Below are 20,083 nucleotides of genomic sequence, written 5' to 3' on the forward strand. Positions count from 1 at the left end.
AAACACATACCCCATGCCAGATGTTTCAATTGGAGAAACATTGAATGTTGTTGTTGCAGCAGCTTCCAAGTATGAGGCAGTAGCTTATCAGCCTGTAAGGCCTAGGACATTTTTTAAGGGCCTTTTACATGATGGCGTCACAACATACGGAAAATGACTCCCTTCTAGAATTTCATTTATAGAAATAAAATATTCTAGAATTAATATTTATAGAAATAAAATATATCCCACAGTGGCTTAAAACATAAGACAAGCAATTGGAAACACTATAAAATATCAAAACTATACACTAATAATGTTCAGCAGAATTAAATCAGTATTTAGAACAATTTCGATATGGGTTGAGTTCTGGCCATGGTCATTCTGATGGATGACCTTTACAGAGAGTAGGGCCAAGGGGAATGAGTGCAATCTTGCTCCTGCTTCTCAATCTTTCTGCAGCTTTCAATATCATTGACCAGGGGTTTTCAACCTTTTTGAGTCCACGGCTCCCTTGACCAACCACATTATTTCTGTGGGGAAACATGCTCTGAGCCCCAGAAGCCCTTGCCTGTAGAGCCAGCAGCCCCTCACCCCTTTTCAAACACCCTCCCTTGCGGAGTGTTCCCTTAGCCTCCTCTCCTCTCTCCTTGGGAGTCCTCTGGGTGGCTACCAACCCAGTCTCTGAGCTGCCCCCACCCCAAAGAGGGGTGCCTCCTCCCTGGCTAGCACCAGAGGCTTCATTTGCCTGGAGAGCTTGTAGCCAGGGCTGCTGCAACGAACAGCTGTGCATGCCTTTGGGAGGCAGAGACACAATGGGGCATCAGAGAAGGAAAGAGGGGCAGAGGCCCGTGTTGCCTATGGCACCCTGACCGTCATTCAAGGCACCCCAGGGTGCTATGGCTCACTGGTTGCAAACCGCTGTCATTGACCATGTATCTTCCTGGACTGGCTCTGCGGGAAGGGAATTAGAGCGCTGTGTTACAGTGGCTCCAGTCCTGTCTACAGGACCAAGTCCAGAAAGCGTTAATAGGAGAGTGCTTTTTGACCCCCGGTCGAAATGCTATGTGGTGTGGCTGTGATCTATTCAATCCCCAGTGCTATCTATCTGTGGAACTGGCACTATTACAGATGCCTCATAACACCTGTTCCACACCTGTAAGTCAATCTTTTAGTGTGGCAGCATCTACAACTTTGGAACCCCTTGCCTATTGACACCAGGCAGGTGTCTTTCCTGTATTCTTTTTGGTGCCTGCTTAAAATATTTTGTTTTTGTTTTTTGTTCAAGCAAGCCATCCCAGACATGTAGAAGCTTACGTGTGTTTTTAGCTACTGTTGTTTTTAATCATCTTTTGACTAAACTGTTTTTATCAATAATTTTAATGTTCTATTTTAAATTTTTGTAAAGCCATCAAATGGCATATAAAGCTTGTTTATATAAATATATAAACAAAATGTATTTTTAAAAAGAATAAACATAAAAACAAAATGTTCCCTTTTCCTGCATAGGTCAGTATTTGACTCTACTCAAAGTGCCCTGTTGCCAATGCAGTTTGTGGCACTAGGGATCAAACTGCAGATGCAAGACCATGAATACTGGAATATAATCAAAAGAAAATGAAAAAGCCCTTAGTGACAGTGCTGATTAATTACCAAGGTCACAAAGTGACCTTATCTACTTTCTACTTGTTTGATACAAGCACTCTAATTAGCTACCCCTTTTTTCCTTGAGAATCAAATCACCATAATACTGTGGAACAATGAACCAGAGAAGAGATACACTTGCAATTATTGGCATTTACTAATAAGATAATGAATTTTAGCCTTTTTTTTTACAGGGACTTGGAAGTAATTAAATAATATTTCATACCTTTACATACTCCATAGCTGGGTCCATAGCATTCTGATCTCTGCAAAGGAGAAGTACAGCAATGAGTACAAAGGCTTTGTCTGATTTAGAACAAAATCAACATTTTTTTTGCTTTTTGGATCAAGTGGCATGAATAATGCAACACACTACACACACAAGTTGAAAGCTTAGGAACTGTAGAGCATCTGTTTATTTATCTGCCATTGTTATAATTCACATACTATGTGCATCATGATCATGTTCATCTGATCGTATTCAAAGGCAGAATTAGAACCAGTTTACACAACCACTTTATACGATTGTTTACAATTCATGCTCACCTTAGAGAGATGATTATATGAGCAAGCCATGGTCAAATAGAAAAAAAATACTGAAGACTGCATCTCTCTCATTTATATCTCTTTAAAAACCAGATGCAAGGAGGTGTGAAACTGCTCAAGTAAATGAACCCGTACTATCAAAAACACACATCAGAAAAATACAGATCTGTACTGTGTTGTAATAATAAAGGGAAACCATCACAGAAGTAGTCTCTCTCACTTTGGGGAAGGGGCCATTTAAGTTGAATATATCCAAGAGGACCTTTAAATGTGTCTGATGATCAAGCTCTTCCCCAAGTGAAATAGAAATCACAGCTTTGGCACACATTCAGTTTGGATTGTCAAAATGTCAACACATATTGAAAATAAACACACAAAAGTAACTGAAGCCCTTTCTATGGATTTCTTAACTCGAAATAAGTAACTCCTGAGATAACACACGAGGAAGGCCTGGAAACGATGCAATAACGAATTCTATTTACAGGTAGATAGCCATGTTGGTCTGCTGTAGTTGAAACAAAATAAAAAAAAATCCTTCCAGTAGCACCTTAGAGCCCAACTAAGTTTGTTATTGGTATGAGCTTTTGTGTGCATGCACACTTCTTCAGAAATATAGAACGAATTCTATATTTGCTTTCAACTTACTGTGTTGACTATGGGTTTTATACAAAGCATGGGATGGTATTAGTTCTATTCAAACAAACAGTGAGCTATGCCAAAAGTTACAAATGAGATGTGGGCTGTACCCATGGTCTTAATTCTTCAGAACCACAAGAACTAGAAATTAATTGCACACACAGGCTATCATTTTGCTGCATTTTCTACCACACATTTTATCACATATCTGCACTTGGAAGAGCAATAAAATCATTCTTAACTCTTGGCAGTGAGATACAGATGATCAAGCTACTTCAAGGATAGGTTGTCCAAAGGAAGCTTGGCTTACTACAGTCATCCTGCCAAACAGTAACAAAAGTATTATAACACACCCTTCCAACGGCAACTCAGTGCGCCACACCACAACATCTTGTGTTGTGAAAGTTCCATTTGGATGTTCAAATTAATCTATTCTGGAGTAAAAATGAAGACGGCCAGCTGTGAATGTGTTTGTTTGTCTAAGGCGGCAATGAAAGTAAATCCCACTGAAATCTGAGGGCCTTACTTTGCGGTAAACACATTTAGGACAGATTGTGCTGTATGACAAGCATCTTCTTAGAAGACGTCTGTTATGTTGAACTTCTGCTTGTAACTTGATATCCAAGTTCAAAAAAATTTAATGGGCTGCAATTTACTTTCTCTGGAGCCAATTTGATAAGAAATTCTGTTTTCCAGTCTCTGCATTGTTTCAGAAAAGATTATTTTAAGCTCTCCAAAATCCAGAAGTCTATAAACTGAGGTCCAATATTCATGCTCATCTGAGTTAAATGACATGTGCACAGCTTCTGTCCTGGCTGGGATACAAAACTAAGGTAGCAGCAGAGTAGAGTAAGGTACCAGTTCAGAGTAGAAACAAAGACTGGACCAGATTAAATACAAATGTCTCCCATTTGCCCCATGTGTGGGCCCATACTGGGGAGCAAGAGCATGTTTCAGCTCCCTGTCCACCAGAGACGTAGGAAGGGGGGAATGGAGGGGGCGATCTGCCCCAGGTGCCACTCTGGGAGAGGTGACAAGATGGCGCCTGCCACCCCCCAGCTTTAGAGCGGCCAAGGACGCCCACAGTCCATATGAGCGCCTCTCGCACGGCGACCATACGGGATGCCACACATGCGCATCCATACAGGCTGCGCCGTCCCGGGAGCCGGAAAGGGTTCGCCTGCCACTGCTGTCCACCCAGTGCACCTGACCCATCTTTGTTGTTCCTGAATGTCACTGGATTGTATGCAAGTCTTATCCAAGAAAATAAAGAGAACCTGCTGGATCAGGCCAGTGGCCCATCTAGTCCAGGATCCTGTCCTCATAGTGGCCAGCTGGATACCCGTGGGAAACCCACAGGAGAGCTCTCTCGTCCTGCAGAACTGGTACAGGGGTACCTCAGTTTACGAACTTAATCCCTTCCGGAAGTCCGTTCTTAAACCGAAACTGTGCTTAAAGCGAGGCGCATTTTCCCTAATGAGACCTCCCACGGTTTGGATTCCGTTCTTAGACCGAGGTACAGTTCTCAAACCGGGACACTATTTCCGGTTTTGCGGAGTTTGTAAACCAAATCATTCTTAAACCGGGCTGTTCTTAAACCGAGGTACCACTGTATTCTGATGCACTGCTGCCTCAAACTTTGGAGGCAAAACATGACCATCATGATGAGTTCCCATTGATGGTTTCATGGAGGATAAGGCTATCCTCCAAAAAACTCCTTTAAGTTACTAATTTACAGTACCATTTATTGTTGCAATGTTTTAATGAAATGATTTCTTGTCACGAAGCTCTATTTTGAGCTGTCCCCTGACATTTTCCCCTTTGAGAGGAATTCATGCATGTGTGCGTGTGTATCAGAATTGAAGATGGCCGAATCCACAAGGATGTGCTGTACAGGGAGATGGTTTCAGGCACCAGGCCCTTTGTCAGACCAACTCTGTGTTACAAAGATGTCTGCAAATGTGACATGAAGGCTGGCAACGTCAACCCTGCCATGCAGGAAGCCCTTGAAGATGACCACAGCGCCTGAAGATGATCAGTCAGGTTGTGTATCCACAGCGGTGACCAGAGGAGGAATGACCACTGGGAAGAGCGCAGAGAGAAGAAATCTCATGGTGCATCTGCATCTGCAAAACTGGATGCCTTCATCAGCCCCAATTGCAAAGAAACATGTCTCTCCCATATCGGTCTCCACAGCCACAGAAGACGCTGTAATCTTCCAATGGTTTGACCTCACAAAGGTACACTCCTCCATTGTTTCTCAGGACAGATATATAGGTAGGTAGGTAGGCATCTAATATAAGCCAGGCTTCCTCAACCTCGGCCCTCCAGATGTTTTTGGCCTACAAGTCCCATTATCCCTAGGTAGCAGGACCAGTGGTCAGGAATGATGGGAATTGTAGTCTCAAAACATCTGGAGGGCTGAGTTTGAGGAAGCCCGATAATATGGTTTTTCATATTGACTTGCCATCTGTCTCCCCACCCCACAAACCAAAGACAGCTGGCTACAGGCTTGCGTACCTATGTGAAAACATTCCCAGAGCAGTGCCTCTTAAGGTTATCAGCTACAATCCCCCCCCCCAATTTATTTCTCTGCAAGCAACATATTAAAGAGACCAATAAAGAAAACAAACCGCCACTGTTACAGTCTCTTACCACCAATTCTAATTAGCCATGTTTATGGGGTCACCGGAGATAAATCAACAGGATTACAACTGTGCTCAAACACAGCTGCTCATTGAGACCTTGAGTATCAGTTGCAGTTGAAAGCTTGTTTCGCTGCCTTAATAAGCCATCTTTCATCCGGCATTATAAAAAGTTCCTAGTTAAAAGGGATCTTAACTTTCTGTAAGAACCTACCTACATCACTACCACCCTGGGGTATCTTTTGCTGTTTGCTTACAGGCTGCTTTCTACTTGCATATATGATGAAATCAAGTAAGCCGTGGGGCTCACACAAGTGTAGAGTTTGCACTGTATGTTTGGCTTCCCAGTCATCAGATAAGTCTTATTTCCATGTCAACAAAAGAGCATTTGATGTAGAGAGGAGCTCATTAGCATTGGAAAGGAAAAGATGTTTTGTTCTTTAGAAGATAAGAGAACAATTATAACAAAAAGCAGCTTCTCAATTGAAGAATAGCATCAAATTAGGAATTATTTGGGGTGACATCACAGACACTCAGAAACTGCACACTAGAGGCAAAACAACCCAGTGTTGCTTGCCTTTAGAGCAGGGATCAGCAAACCTTCAGCAGGGGGCTGGTCCACTGTCCCTCAGACCTTGGGGGGGGGTGGACTATTTTTTTTTTGGGGGGGGATGAATTCCTATGCCCCACAAATAACCCAGAGATGCATTTTAAATAAAAGCACACATTCTACTCATGTAAAAACACCAGGCAGGCTCCACAAATAAGCCAGAGATGCATTTTAAATAAAAGGACACATTCTACTCATGTAAAAACATGCTGATTCCTGGACTGTCCGTGGGCCGGATTTAGAAAGCGACTGGGCTGGATCTGGCCCCTGGGCCTTAGTTTGCCTACCCATGCTTTAGAGTGCTAACCTTTTGGAGGCATCAACATTTCCCTCCAGTTTTAAGTATCTCTCTCTCACACACATACCTCTGACTTGCAAATCCTGCTACTAAATGAGATCTTTCTATTCAAAGCAGCAAAGACATTACTGTTAGTATGATAGCATACTGCAGTTGTGCTGGATCCAGAGAACAACTCAGTTGTAAGCCCTTTTTAGGGTGAAGTCTTGGTGTGGTGCTTCAGTGCTGGAAGAAGAAATATTCGCCTTCCATACATACAAAAATTGATTAACAATTTTCACTCCATGTCCCTATCTGAGTTGACAAAGTTTTGATGTGACTGCAAAAATGAAAAATACACACACACTACAATGAGCCTTTCTTGAGACATATGTCCCATAGATGGCAGTCCAGTTTATTTGTGTTCATAATTTATATTGTTAATGTACAAGATGAGAGCATTAATAAAATGAAATTAATGAAACAAATTTGGAAAACTACAATATCCTTTTATTGAATTTGCATGTAAAAAGGGAAAACCATTTTGCACCACCTTAAATGCATGGTAACCTATGAAAAACTGCACTTGGTTAAATGCAGTGCTTTTTCCTTAAAAAAAATGTTTAGGGGTACTCTCATTTTCCTACTCATATTGAAATACTGCTCCTCAATGAGGCCAAACTTAGATTCACAAAAAGTTTAGGGGTATGCGTCCCCCTGCACATCCCCCAGTCGGTCTCAGATGACTGAGCTGGTGACCTGTACAACTGTTTGGTCTGCTGTCAAGGTGCAGAATGTCAATGCACAGCTCCAAGAACCCTGCTCTCCCTTCTTACAGTTCTTTATAAACTTGAACACCACAACCATTCAAACAGAGAACTGTAAACAACTAGGGCACATAGCTACCACGTGTCAGTGGAATTTCAGAACTCCTTAACTTCAGCAGGATCATGCATAAAAAGTTGCATAACATTACATGTGCAAGTGGCTCATCACAAGACTGATCCAAGAAAACTTTTTTGTCCTCTAAAACTTTGCATCAAGTAAATGTAGTTCACATTTCTATTGTTACAATAATCTATAGCATTTTAGCACCGCATTTTGCACACAATATTTGAATACAGTCTTTGAACAGCATTTTCACACCAAAAATAAAAGCTAAAAAGCAGTTTCCTTTAGGTTTCAAATAGCTCCACTTCTGTCATCTACCAAGCACTTCACAGCTGGACTCCAATTCATTATCAATGCTCATTCTGATGGCTCTTCGAGTACATGGCATGTGCTCATTTCACAAGTGAAGAGTTGTCTGTGTGTGTGTGTCAGTCACTAGTTCAGGAGATTTGAAACTGAGTAAGCGTGTAAGTGTAAAACAAATTTGAAAGGCTTCCCCTACCCAGACTTAGAATCACCAGAGCAAAATGTGAAAGCTAAGACACAGAGCACTGCAGTGAAGCTGGATCTCGGAAGCCTTTTTAAAACAGAAGAACCAAGTGTTTGGGGGACAACTATATTGTTCATTAAGTTCCTTATAATACCATTCAAACCTGAACTGTGCAAACAGAACTCCTATAGAGCTTCAGTACAGCATTCGCTGCCAGCAGCTTCTGAACTTACTGCAGTTCTGGGGCAGGCCATTACAAATTGTTCCTTGGTGTCACTGTGCTTACTTTTCCCAAGCTCCCAGCATGCAGCTCTACTCCTCCTGTACACAATCTGCATGTCAGGGGTGGTGTGGGGAACAGCAGGTGTTAGGATGTTTGCAGTTAAGGTACAGAAGGACCTTGACTGGACTTACATGGCCCGACTTGAGCATTTGCCAAAAAATACCTGTATGTGCAACCAAGACTTCAGGAATACATTAGGATTCAAACGCCAAATCAAATCCCAACAAGGTCAACAGGGTATCTTATCCATCTACCAAAGAAGAATGCTGGTATGTGAACTCTGTATACCAACATTGCAACAGACCACACTGTGCTCATAGGAAACTGTTTGTGGCTTACAGTTCTCTGAAAATTCACTTTTCTTTTCTTTTTAGCTGAAATGCAAATAAGGGATCTCAAATGCCAAGAGGTCAGAATGGAAGTTATTCATGCCTGGGGGTTCCAAGTTATGCTCTCCCTCTACCCCTCCCCATTTTGCTCCTCTTTTACATCAGCAATGGACACAGCGTTACCAAATGGTGCTGCAACAGTAATTTCCTGTATTGGCAGGGAGTGGGAATAAATGACCTTTGAGTTACCTTCCAACTCCAAGATTCCAAGTCAGATGAGGCTTAGGGAAGCTTGGCATGAAGTCAAAGAGCCAGGAGACAATGCCTACCAAGCAGTCTTGAATCACCTAATCAGCCTGGCTTCTATTTTGTTGAGGTCCAAAGCAGTAGAACTCCCAGCTGATCTCAAAATAATTTCTACCATTCACTTGCTGCGGCAGAGCTTCCTAAGCCATAACAGCAATATGGCTGGTGCTTCAATTATCCATGTAGCTGATGGACATTTGCAAAGCAATGTGGACATCAGTGCTCTCAGAATTAAACATGTCCTGGGTGTTTCAAACGCTTATACCCCCCTCCTTTAATAAGCATGCTTGCTCCTTTTAAATAGCCATAAATCTTTCCAGGACAAAATTATCAACAAGTTTATGTCTCTGCATTCTCGCAGCAACCGTTCTTCGCTATGCACTTTTGAAATACTTTTAAATACTTGAGTAGCTGATACTGAATGATGACTTGACTGAGCATCATGAGATAAGAAAGGAATTTTTAAATAAAGTAAAAAAAATAAATGGAAATCCGTATGCATAAGTTGCCTGAAGGGCACTGCGCATTCCAGAGACCTACCTGCATTTTTCTTCCCTGCTTCTCTCTCGTTTTTTAATGTCTTTGTAATGCGAGTTAAGTTCTGTTATGCATTACTTTCGCTCTAGAGTGCCAGTGTATATTTGCATTTAAAAATATGTATCATGATTTTGCGACCAGAGCATTCCTGAATTGTAGCCAAATTGAATTTTTGCACTACACAATCAACTCTACAGGTTTACTGTGAGAGTTACAGAGCCAAACAACAACAGTTGAAATCAGGACACTTGGTTTGGTCAAGCCTCCTCAGGAACGTGCTCAGAGGTAGATTTCAATAAAACTGTAATGTACACAAGTTATAAAGCTGAAAATACTCTGCCATAGCTCACAAACCATATGTGCTCTCAGATATGCCAGTAACAAAAGCTTCTCTCAGGACTGATTTTACATTCTGCAGCCCGGGACACATGCCTGAACCGAACGTGCATGTCTGCTTCATGTGCTTGGATATGTATTTTACAGAGCATCAAAAAGGAAAACATATGAGAGCGACAATGAGGAAGCTATAATGACCCCATTTCAAATATATTTTGGAAGGGACAAGTGTCAAAATATAAACGTCATACTAAACTGCTGATGCATTTTGATGATTCAGGTATTATTTCTTTTGTGCATGGCTTATTCATTTATTTATAATTTTATTGTTTATACCCTGCCCATTTGGCTGGGTTTCCCCATTCACTCCAGGCGGCTTACAGAATACATAAAACTTAATAAAGCATCAAACATTAAAAACTTCCCAATACAGGGCTGCCTTCATGTGTCTTCTAAAAGTTGTATAGTTCTTTATCTCCTTGACATCTGACAGGGAGGGTGCCACTACCGATAAGGCATTTTACATTTAACTATGTAAAATAATTTTATATACCACCCTTTTCCAGAAAGGCCTCAGAGTGGTAATACAATAATATATAAAATATATAAAAGGCATATATCTGAGCACTGGCAGCAAAAGGGAGATTTGGCCCAAGGCAACTCAAGGCAAACCTCTGCATCTCAAACATTCTAAAACTACAAGACTGCTTTGTTTATACTGATGGTGAAAGTGGAAAAGCATGTAGCACCAGCATAATGTTCACCATATAAGCTTGCAAATGACAGATACTTGGGACTGTTATTTATTACTTCATATATGCTTAGGAATGTTCTTTATTACTTCATATGTTTCTTTCTTTAAAGAGGAGACATAGCTAGAACAGTGACTCAAACCTGGCGAGTTTTTTTTGGGGGGCATCCTAGGCGTTTGTGAATTAAATTTTAAGACACACTAAACTTAGGGCACACTATTGTGCCCAGGAAGAGTTTGGAATTATTATACTGGGTTAAGCAAAATCTATGCCTGCCCTGTTCCCATTTCCAACTGCCAAGGCTGCACAAAACACCACTGTTTATGTACAAGCTAAACAGTCACCTGCATTTATAATAAACAATATGCTTAAACAGCTACATTCTTGCTTGCTTGCTTGGGGACATAAGTGCAATCTTTTACCCCACTATATCAACACACTAGATTGCTTACGTGAAAGAAGGCCTGTGAAATCCAGCAGCAGAGCATTCTTCTTCTGATAGTATCTCTGCCTATTTGTACCATCCAGTAAAATAGCAAAAGTTAGACAAGGCAATAAGTTCATAAACCGGCTCAAACAAGCAGCAACCTTCTGATAAGGTTGCTCTACAACAGCAATAAGCCCCCCCCTTAGGGCATTTCTTTCCATGTGATCTCAATGAAGACTTGCACAGCAGGGCCATGCACCCTGGACCACACAATTGTACTCCATGACAGCTCCTCCCAAACACCGTTGACGTGGTAGAGGACAGTCTGAAGAGGATATATCTAATGACATGTGTAGGCTCTATCCTACACATGCCAATCATGCAGCTCATGGAGACAGCTTACAATCCATTCAGCTGGATTTCCCCCTTCAGATCTTCCCCTGACAGGTTGACAAGTGTGAGGGTGGGGGCACAGACAATAGCACACACAGGGGAGCATGTGCTAATCTGCTGTCCCTACGCAACTGAGATCACATGGAGGGAACCACAGGGGCGGGTCTACTATGAAATTAATGAAGCTTAAGCTTCAGGGGCCCTAATCCGGGAGGAGCCCCAGAAGCAACTTTAGTCCACATTGCTTAAAAATTTGGGGTCTGGTAGACCCAATTTGAGTCGCACTTGGATGTTTACAAAATGTGTCTGAACTCAATCAAAGTTCATGTACGTAAGTTGACATTAAACAACAAAAAAACCCCATATATTTACTGTTAACATTGTGATTTCTAGTATCTGGACTGCTTGTTCTTCAAGCCCTTTTCAAAGCCAAATTATAAAGTTCAGGGAGAAATAGTACCTCATTTATAATAGCAAGCCATTCTTTCTTCTTTACAGTGCAGTAAATGTAACACCGTATTTTAAAAGATGTATTATCACAGATCTATAGAACTATTGTCCAAATATGTCTCTAGAAGTCAACCGATTCCCACACCCTTCTCTCTCTCCAGCATTCATCATCTGAAGTCTATCCACCTGCATGGAAAATAGGATTAACACAAACCACTCAAGAGATGATTATACACAGCTACTTTATAAAAGCTTCCAGAGCCAAGGATTCCACAACCTTCCCTTGGTGACTCAATAGCTGTTGGACTGTGGTAAGCAATATTACTGAGGAACACATCACCCACCACTGTCCCACATTATAGTACTTAGTGGCTACCATAATTTAAGGAAAAGTTGAATAATGAGTTCCATGGTGAAGAGATACTTGGCATTAACAATCCAAGTACCAAGTTGAGCAAACTAAAACATTTTAGACTAAGAAAAGATACCTCAAAGTTTTGCGTCATTTGCAAAATTGAATAAAGATCCCCTCCATCGCTTTCATCTGAGTAGCTGATAAAAATGTTGAAGGGAACCAGGTCTAGAACAGAGCTCTGCAGTACTCAGTTTGAAACCACCCTTCAGTTTGATGAGAAACCATTGGTGATCTGTGAGTATAGTTTTCCAACCAACTTTGCTGAAATCAAGGTAAATTACATCCACCACATTTCCATAATCAACTACACTACTAACCCAAAGAGAGGCAGGGGTATCAGGCAGAAGTTACACTCAACAAATCCATGCTAGGCTTTCTGCTAATCACTGCATTGTTATGAAGATGCTTACAACAAAATGCTTATTGGGACTTTATGTTGTAGCACAGTGGTTCCCAATGAGATAATTACTGAGGACCCCCTATTTTTCAAAAGCCAAGCCACAGACCCCTTACTTTTGAAAATTTTGATAACTCTATGGTAGTTAGCTCTACAAAGCATTTTTTTAACAAAATGTGGGGTAGCAAAGGATTTTAGGTATACTAAAAAACATGGACCATATAATTTGTGATATTAGCATGCAAAAATGACAAAAAATTAGTTGTGGGAGAGGCAAGGGATGGGGCTGCGGACCCCGTGTGATCCCTGGACCCCTAATTGGGAACCACTGTTCTAGCATCTTCCTTGGTAATGAAGTCAGATTGACCAGCCTGTAATCTACTGAATTCTCCCTCTTCCTTTTTTTAAAAGATGGGCCATCAGCCTGTTTCCTGTCCAGTAGAGTTCAAAGTATAACGTAAGGAGGCACACATCCCTCTGCATATCAGATTACTACCCCTAGAGTTTCCAGTGTTCACTCTCTGTTCTAGAGAAGGTCCTAGATGAGCACCAACCATTCATAAAGTTGTTTGTTCTGTCTGAATGCTGCTTTCTGCAAACCCACAAGATTATACTAGAAATGGCCATCCCACAATGATACACACATCTGCATAAATATCCTCAAGCATGACAAAGCACAGCCTTAGAGGTTTTCCTCACAGTGATGGGTTGCAGCCTGGGCTGGGCCCAAGCCCTTGTGGAATGTACCTATGTTTTCCGACCTTGCCTAGACCTTGCTGTAGGGTGAAGCGATGACACACCCAACCTAGTCAGACTCCAGGTATTCAGAGACTGTACAACTCAGTTACAAAAGCTCTCAGGCAGCAGTCTTCAGCCTGTAGCATCTTACTCCTGGACAGTCCAAGAGCAGCTGCTGTAGCCCGTCACAGCAATAGGAGCAGCTGCTGCACAGCAGCTGCACCCCATGTGCTTCCAATGCCAGGTATGCCAGCGGTTTGCCAGGACTCAAGTGCCTCCAATGGTACATGGCAAGGGAGAAAGTTTTGTGGACTGTGCCTTTTGCTGCTAAGTTTTGGAATAAATATTTGCAACATGGTGCTGTCAATGAATTCTTCTAACTATGCTTTAGTCAGAGTAGATCCACAGAAATTAATGGGTCTAAACTGGTCGCATCCATTCATTTCAATGGGTCTACTCAGGGCGCAGGTGGCGCTGTGGTCTAAACCACTGAGCCTAGGGCTTGCCAATCGAATGGTCGGTGGTTCGAATCCCTGCGACGGGGTGAGCTCCGGTTGTTCAGTCCCAGCTCCTGCAAACCTAGCAGTTCGAAAGAACGTCAAGTGCAAGTAAATAGGTACCGCTCTGGCGGGAAGGTAAACGGCATTTCCATGCGCTGCTCTGGTTTTGCCAGAAGCGGCTTAGTCATGCTGGCCACATGACCTGGAAAAACTGCAGACCAACATCGGCTCCCTCGGCCAGTAAAGCAAGATGAATGCCACAACCCCAGAGTCGTTCACGACTGGACTTAACTGTCAGAGGTCCTTTACCTTTACTTTTTTTACTCAGAGTATAACTAACATTGCACACAACCCAGTCTTTTTATACCAACTTCACTTTCCTGTCCCCCAACGCAGAGAGACCTAGTAGGATCTCTAATGAGACAGAGCTCCCAATGTGTCAAATCAAAACTAAAGATGTTTAACCAAACAAGACATGCTGTTGCAAACGGAGGCCAAAACAGACAAAGAAGGAATTTATGTGACAGATGCCTGCTGCTTTTGTTTGAGAGATGAAAGACGGACACATCTGCTAGTCTTTTTTTTTTTAAGGCTAAAAATCATTTCCCTTGTTAACCGCAATGCATAAGAAAGAACAACTGGGCACTGCAAAAGGAGCACATTGCTACAGTTACTGCTAAAAAGGATGAGCATCAAATGTAATATTGGTTCCTCTCAGGGCTATGCATAGAGAAAAGAGAGCCAATAGATATGGTCGTTTTAGGCATGGGCAGGGGAAGCAAGATGGTTTACTTTTATTCTGCCACTGTGCCTGCTACTCACTTAAAAAAAAAAGTTCAAGTTATTTACATATGAATGGCTGCTATAAGCAAACAAATAAAGCAACATCTGTAAAAGGACAGTATATTTACTTATGATGAGCATAAACAAATATGTGTTCACCTATGCATTGCAATATTTTAAGCATCACTAGAAATACCAATAAACTTAGGTAGCACCCACAGCAGGTTTAAAATGTAACATGATTTACCTGTGGTGGAAGTTCTCACTCTTGTGGTTTTTCTGGAAATACTCCCCTATAACACCTTGCATCAAAGGTTCTTGGGGTCGATGTGCTTTGGAGTATGGCGAAGTCCCCATGTGGCTAAAAACATCACAGGGTCCAACAGGAATGGTCCCTTTTTTCTTCCTCGGAAGGGTGCCATGAATGGAAACATCTTGACAGGTATGGGAGCGATGGTCTGCCAGAGATGGTTTGCTGCTCAAAAGGTCCATAGAAGATGCCAGCGAGAACTCATGGCTCATCTGCATATTTCTTGGGAGACTTGCAAATTTCCCAGCTGCTATCATTCTTAATTCTAGAAAACAAAAGTTGTGCATGGTGGAAGTTAGAGAAACACCAAAGCTAACTTCTTGGATCAGCGTAGGCTAAATCAGGGATCAATTGTTTCTATTCAAGTTGCTCATGTATATTAGATTCATTAAGGAAAAAAGAAAGAGTATATCCCTAAAATTAAGGGTTGGCAACTGAGAGCTCTGAAAGCAAGAAAGGCTGCCACAAATATACCCAGTTTTAGATTCTAGTGTCCTGGCTTTCACCACAGTAGCTGCTGTGACTTCCAAGCCAACATTGCACTGGCAAGACTTTGAAAAAATTTAGATGGAAGAGTGTAGTTGGAATAGGAATAACATGGGCAGCTGTTGATAACCGCTCAGTCATCCCTGATAGCTACTTATAAATGTAACTGAAAAGTCTGTAAAACAAGAGGGAAATCTGCAATAGTAGTGTCAATGGCTACTATTGCTCTGATATCCAACGTGACAGCAGCTCAGCTCACCAAGCTACCATTGTATACTGGTCTCATCCACTGGCGTAATATCTTACACAATGCTTTGCCAGTACAGTGGTTTATAGGATTGGATCAATATGCATGACAAGACCCAGGGCTGGAGACTCAAAACATACACGTGAGTGTTCGGAAGGATTTATGGAGGTTAGGCTGTTATTACCGAAAACATTTATCTTTCTAATTGTTTTTTAACCCCCAAGTTTTTAAGCAGGTCAAACATCAGCCAAGAATCATTAACTACAGCTAAGCTGTCAGAAGAGACTGATATTGTACAGACTATCCTCAATTTAAGAGATTACAAATCTAAGCTCAGCAAGGGGTGCCATTTGAAAAAAATTTCTTTAGTGCTGCAAGAAAGCGGCTTGAGAAGCAAAGGTATGCTCATGTATCTAAATGCCTGCCAACAAAAAATGCACGCACATGCTTGGATTGTGAGTTCCTGTGAGCAAAACTCTGCTCATGGGATGTTCCCTCCAACGTAAGTGGGGGAGGCAATTTTCAGATTCTCTATCCCCTTGAAAATCTGTAGGGGCCCTTCCAGAACAATGAAGTGGGAATGCAAGGAAAGGAGGAATGGCAAAAAGTGTGTCCCTGTCTTCTACCTATAGGAGTCTATGCTGGATCAAAATACCTTTGACAAATGGAATGAGACTTTCTCAAAAACGTGCAGCCAAGGAATTGCAGTCTTACAACAGATATAAATAGGGTGCACAAGCAGGCAAGGACATAACAGAGGTGTCAGTTGCAAGCATCCAAATGCCAACACAAATCAAAACATCCGAGTGAAATTAATGGAAGGCAGGGATAGTTGTGGACCACACCAAAAGAAATAATATCCATATCTGAGTTCTGGGCTGGGGGAAAAACCTGTAGCATTTATCCCATGGTAAAGTTAAGTGTTCTCAGTGTAAATGGTACAAATAGGTCACAAAATTACCTTCTCGTATACTTTTCTCATATGTTTCTCATACATGTCTCCTCATCTCTACTATTTGTAGCTGTTGCACTCTATTTGCATTTACCTAGGAGTAAACCCCATTGAACTAAATGGAACATACTGCTGGGTACACATGTACAGAATTACACTAAGAGGGTTATTTATATTCTGTGTTATTCCCCTTAAGGTACACACTCCTGCAACACTTTATCCTAAAAACACTATGGGTGGAATTCAATGTCACACTATGTTGAACATCCCACCTGTGCAAGCATATTAGCTTGCCAGTTGAAATTATCCCCCTTTCCCTGGTTTTCTGGGGGTTTTCATGAGTCCTCCTCCCAACAAGCCAATTTCAGGAGTGTGTGGAGTGGAGCCCCTTTGAGCAAGCCCAAACCCTTCAACCAACAAGGTTTCTTAAGTGAATCCTGCCCTGTGGTTTTATGTAACCCTTACAGGAGGCTCAAGAAGGAATCTTCCTCCCCCGGAGGGAATTCCCCATGCAAACCAATATCCCAGCATGAAAACATCCAAGACATGCTTCCTAATACAGGCAACCAGCATAAAATGTTCAAAGATATGGCTTTTTGCTGAGCCTAAGCAGTTGTAGAAGTTGTTCACTACACAGCTGGGAGATCTCAAAATGCCTTAAAGGATATAGCATTAAATTCAGAGATGAGTACTGCTGAAAAAGCAGATTTGCTGGGAAATATTCTTTTCTTCTTTCTCTGCCAGTGTCAGCTCAGTCAACCAGCTTCAAAGGTTGGATCAAGATGCTGGAGGGGTTTATTACAAAAAGATATGGAAACAAGTTTTGCATGCCTTTGCTGAAGTGCGATCAACTACAAAGCTTCAAACTCTGAGAACTAAGGTCACTTGGTACAATTTTTATCTAGGAGTTCCTTGATGTCCCCAGTTACAGCTACCAACTTTTGAACCAGCCTCCAAAATAACACCATTTATCTCCATGCTTTACAACTGTTCACACCGATTTCTTCAATGTTAAGCTGCTATTTAAAAGGCACAAGTGATATCACAGGGTATTTTTCCTGATGAGTTGGCAACCTGGTGATGAATCAAGGTGTGGACTGGGAAACCCACCAATGTTGGTTGAGTAGACATGCTTATACATTCTTTCCACGTTATTATTTTCATCAAGAAAATGACTACAAAAATAACCCTAGGAAAGTGGTTTTTTTTCTGTTTTCCTTAGAATGTTAGAGTAAACAGAATAAATGCAATGTAAGGAGCCTGTTGGATAATGATTAATGTGTGTCATTGTTAATCAGTTTCGGGTCCATTCAGGAAACCAGCAGGTATGAAGTACTACAGACGCACGTCAATCATCAAAACTCTGGTTGTTGGGCACACCCACAGGGATAGACTGGAGTGACATCACTGCTTAGGTACTACAAACCACAAGAAAAGTTATGAAGCAGACTGTTAAATCTTCTTGAATGCCAGTACTGTGGTTCAATCTACGCTCATTAAAAGTTTGCAAAGCACAGTCCCAAACATTCAAGTGAGATCATTAGTGTCCTTGCCCTGCTTATCTTCTTTGATTTGACTGCTTCTTAGCAAGGTTGTTTGAAATGAAGTTAAACATGCCATCACACTCTTTTGAAAGTTTTACACCAGTATCTAGGGCTATCTTTTTGCTCACTCTTGTCCTCAGTTAGGGAGCAAAAAAAAATAAAAAATCTACATACACCATATTTCCTGTTCCACATTCAAACATTCCAAGGCAGGAATGGCCAACATCTTGGGGGTGGGTGGGGTGCTACTTCCTCATGAACAGCAAGACTTCCAATGAGAGCTTCCCACTTACTGATCACACAGTGATCAGGGCAGGACTTTGGGGCAGAAGGCCAGTGCCTCACGAAACAGAAGAAAGAGGTCTCCCAAAATGTACAAGAGCTAGTTTATCACATTTTGAAGCGAATTAATACATGCTACCATCAAAAGAGCGCCCCCGCAGAAAGAACATTAAGTAAAGAATCTTGTTGTTGTTGTTGTTTAGTCGTTTAGTCGTGTCCGACTCTTCGTGACCCCATGGACCAGAGCACACCAGGCACTCCTGTCTTCCACTGCCTCCCGCAGTTTGGTCAGACTCATGCTGGTAGCCCCGAGAACACTATCCAACCATCTCGTCCTCTGTCATCCCCTTCTCCTTGTGCCCTCCATCTTTCCCAACATCGGGGAAGTAAAGAATCTAAAATTACTTAATTGCACCACCGAGAACATGTGTGAACCAAGTAGCTAGTCCAATGGTGCAGGATCATTGAACAAGTGTACACAGAGCTGACCTGATCAAAGTTTGGAAGAGTGAATCTTTATTATTTCAGCCTTGCATCTTGCAGACACTGCTGGGTCATGAAATTGGATAATACTGGGATCCAGATCAAATAAAAATGGGATTCGGCTCTGGGACAAACAAACAAACAAACAAAACCTTGAAACGACTTAAATTGCATCTCTAGAAACATGTTCTCTTATTAGCTGGGGGAATGCCTAAAACCATAACAAAAACAGATTCCAAAAACAACAAAGTATTATTTTAGTTTGCTTCTTTTGTATCTTTTCTTTTCAACATGTCACAGTAGAATTATATCTGCAGCATGGTCATTAACCCTAAGGCTAGTTTTGTTGACAGAAAGCTACAAGGAAGAGATAAAAGAAGTTAAAACCTCAAAACTCACAGAGAAACAGGTTGTTACACCAGCAGTTAAGTTTACAGTCTGTGGGTAGAAAGTTACACTTAGATCTGGAAGACTTGGGTTGAAGTCTATCTCCACCACAGATACATTTGCCAGCCAATCCACTTACTCAAACTAAACATAGTCTGGCACTGCTGGGACCCTGCAACTTGAGAATGCAGATTGGGGGTTGTGGTAGACATCACATTATCACTGTCTCCAAACATCTAAAACTTCTTGCCCACAAAGCTACCACATCAGGGAGCATGGTTTTGGCCTAACCTTCTCCCAGATGTGCTTGTTTTTAATCTGTGCCAAGAGTTTTTATACATGGAATCACCAAAAACATCAAATCCCACACACCTGAATTGTGAAATGGCACAATGCTAAGGGCTACTTGATATTTCTGAGGATGTAGATTGGAGGAGCCAATATGGGAATATGGGAATAACTATATTAAAGGAAATGATGTTGTGGAGCCAAAGACAATAAAGGTAACTCATTTGCAATTAAATTTGTCATTGATAGGAGGAAGAATGACTAAAATTATTTTAAAAGACATTCGGGTACCAAATGAACTCCTTTCACACACAGTTTAAGTCTAGGGATACCACTTACAACATATGCCTCATCCATCCTTTGGAAAGCTCAGAGCAGCTTACATGAAATTCACAGGTAGTTTTCCATCCATATACGGGCTAAGCTAAGATCAGCTAAGTTTACACAATCTAACTCAGGGATCAGCAAACTTTTTCAACTAGGGGCCAGTCCACTGTCCCTCAGACCTTGTGGGGGGGGGAGACTATATTTGGGAGGGGTGATGCAAGAGCACCACGAGCCCCGGTGGCTGCTTACCTGTGTTTTGCTAGCGGCAGGGGCTGGCAGCGGGACAATGAGCAGCACACGAAAGGGCTCTGGAGAAGGGCTGCTTAAAATGGCAGCCACTCAAGCACTGCTGCTGCTGGCACCAACAAAGCCCAGCCCCCTTCCTCCTCTAGGCAGGGCGGGAAGAACCCAGG

General features: G+C 41.9%; 1 protein-coding gene across 2 annotated transcripts in view; it reads right to left on the reverse strand.

Moving 5' to 3' along the window:
* Nucleotides 1-20,083, reverse strand: part of BCAR3 (BCAR3 adaptor protein, NSP family member) — a 90,409-nt gene that overhangs the window by 55,290 nt on the left and 15,036 nt on the right. For both annotated transcript variants that reach the window (XM_082227829.1, XM_082227830.1), the window contains exons 2-3: nucleotides 14,612-14,939; nucleotides 1,850-1,889 (exon numbers count right to left, since the gene is read on the reverse strand). In XM_082227829.1, the coding sequence (XP_082083955.1) occupies nucleotides 1,850-1,889; nucleotides 14,612-14,931 (360 nt within the window). In that variant the 5' untranslated portion in view covers nucleotides 14,932-14,939. The remainder of the gene's footprint in view (nucleotides 1-1,849; nucleotides 1,890-14,611; nucleotides 14,940-20,083) is intronic.

This window comes from Podarcis vaucheri (assembly GCF_965113315.1).
Source record: "Podarcis vaucheri genome assembly, chromosome: 6".
In the NCBI taxonomy this organism is placed as follows: domain Eukaryota; kingdom Metazoa; phylum Chordata; class Lepidosauria; order Squamata; family Lacertidae; genus Podarcis; species Podarcis vaucheri.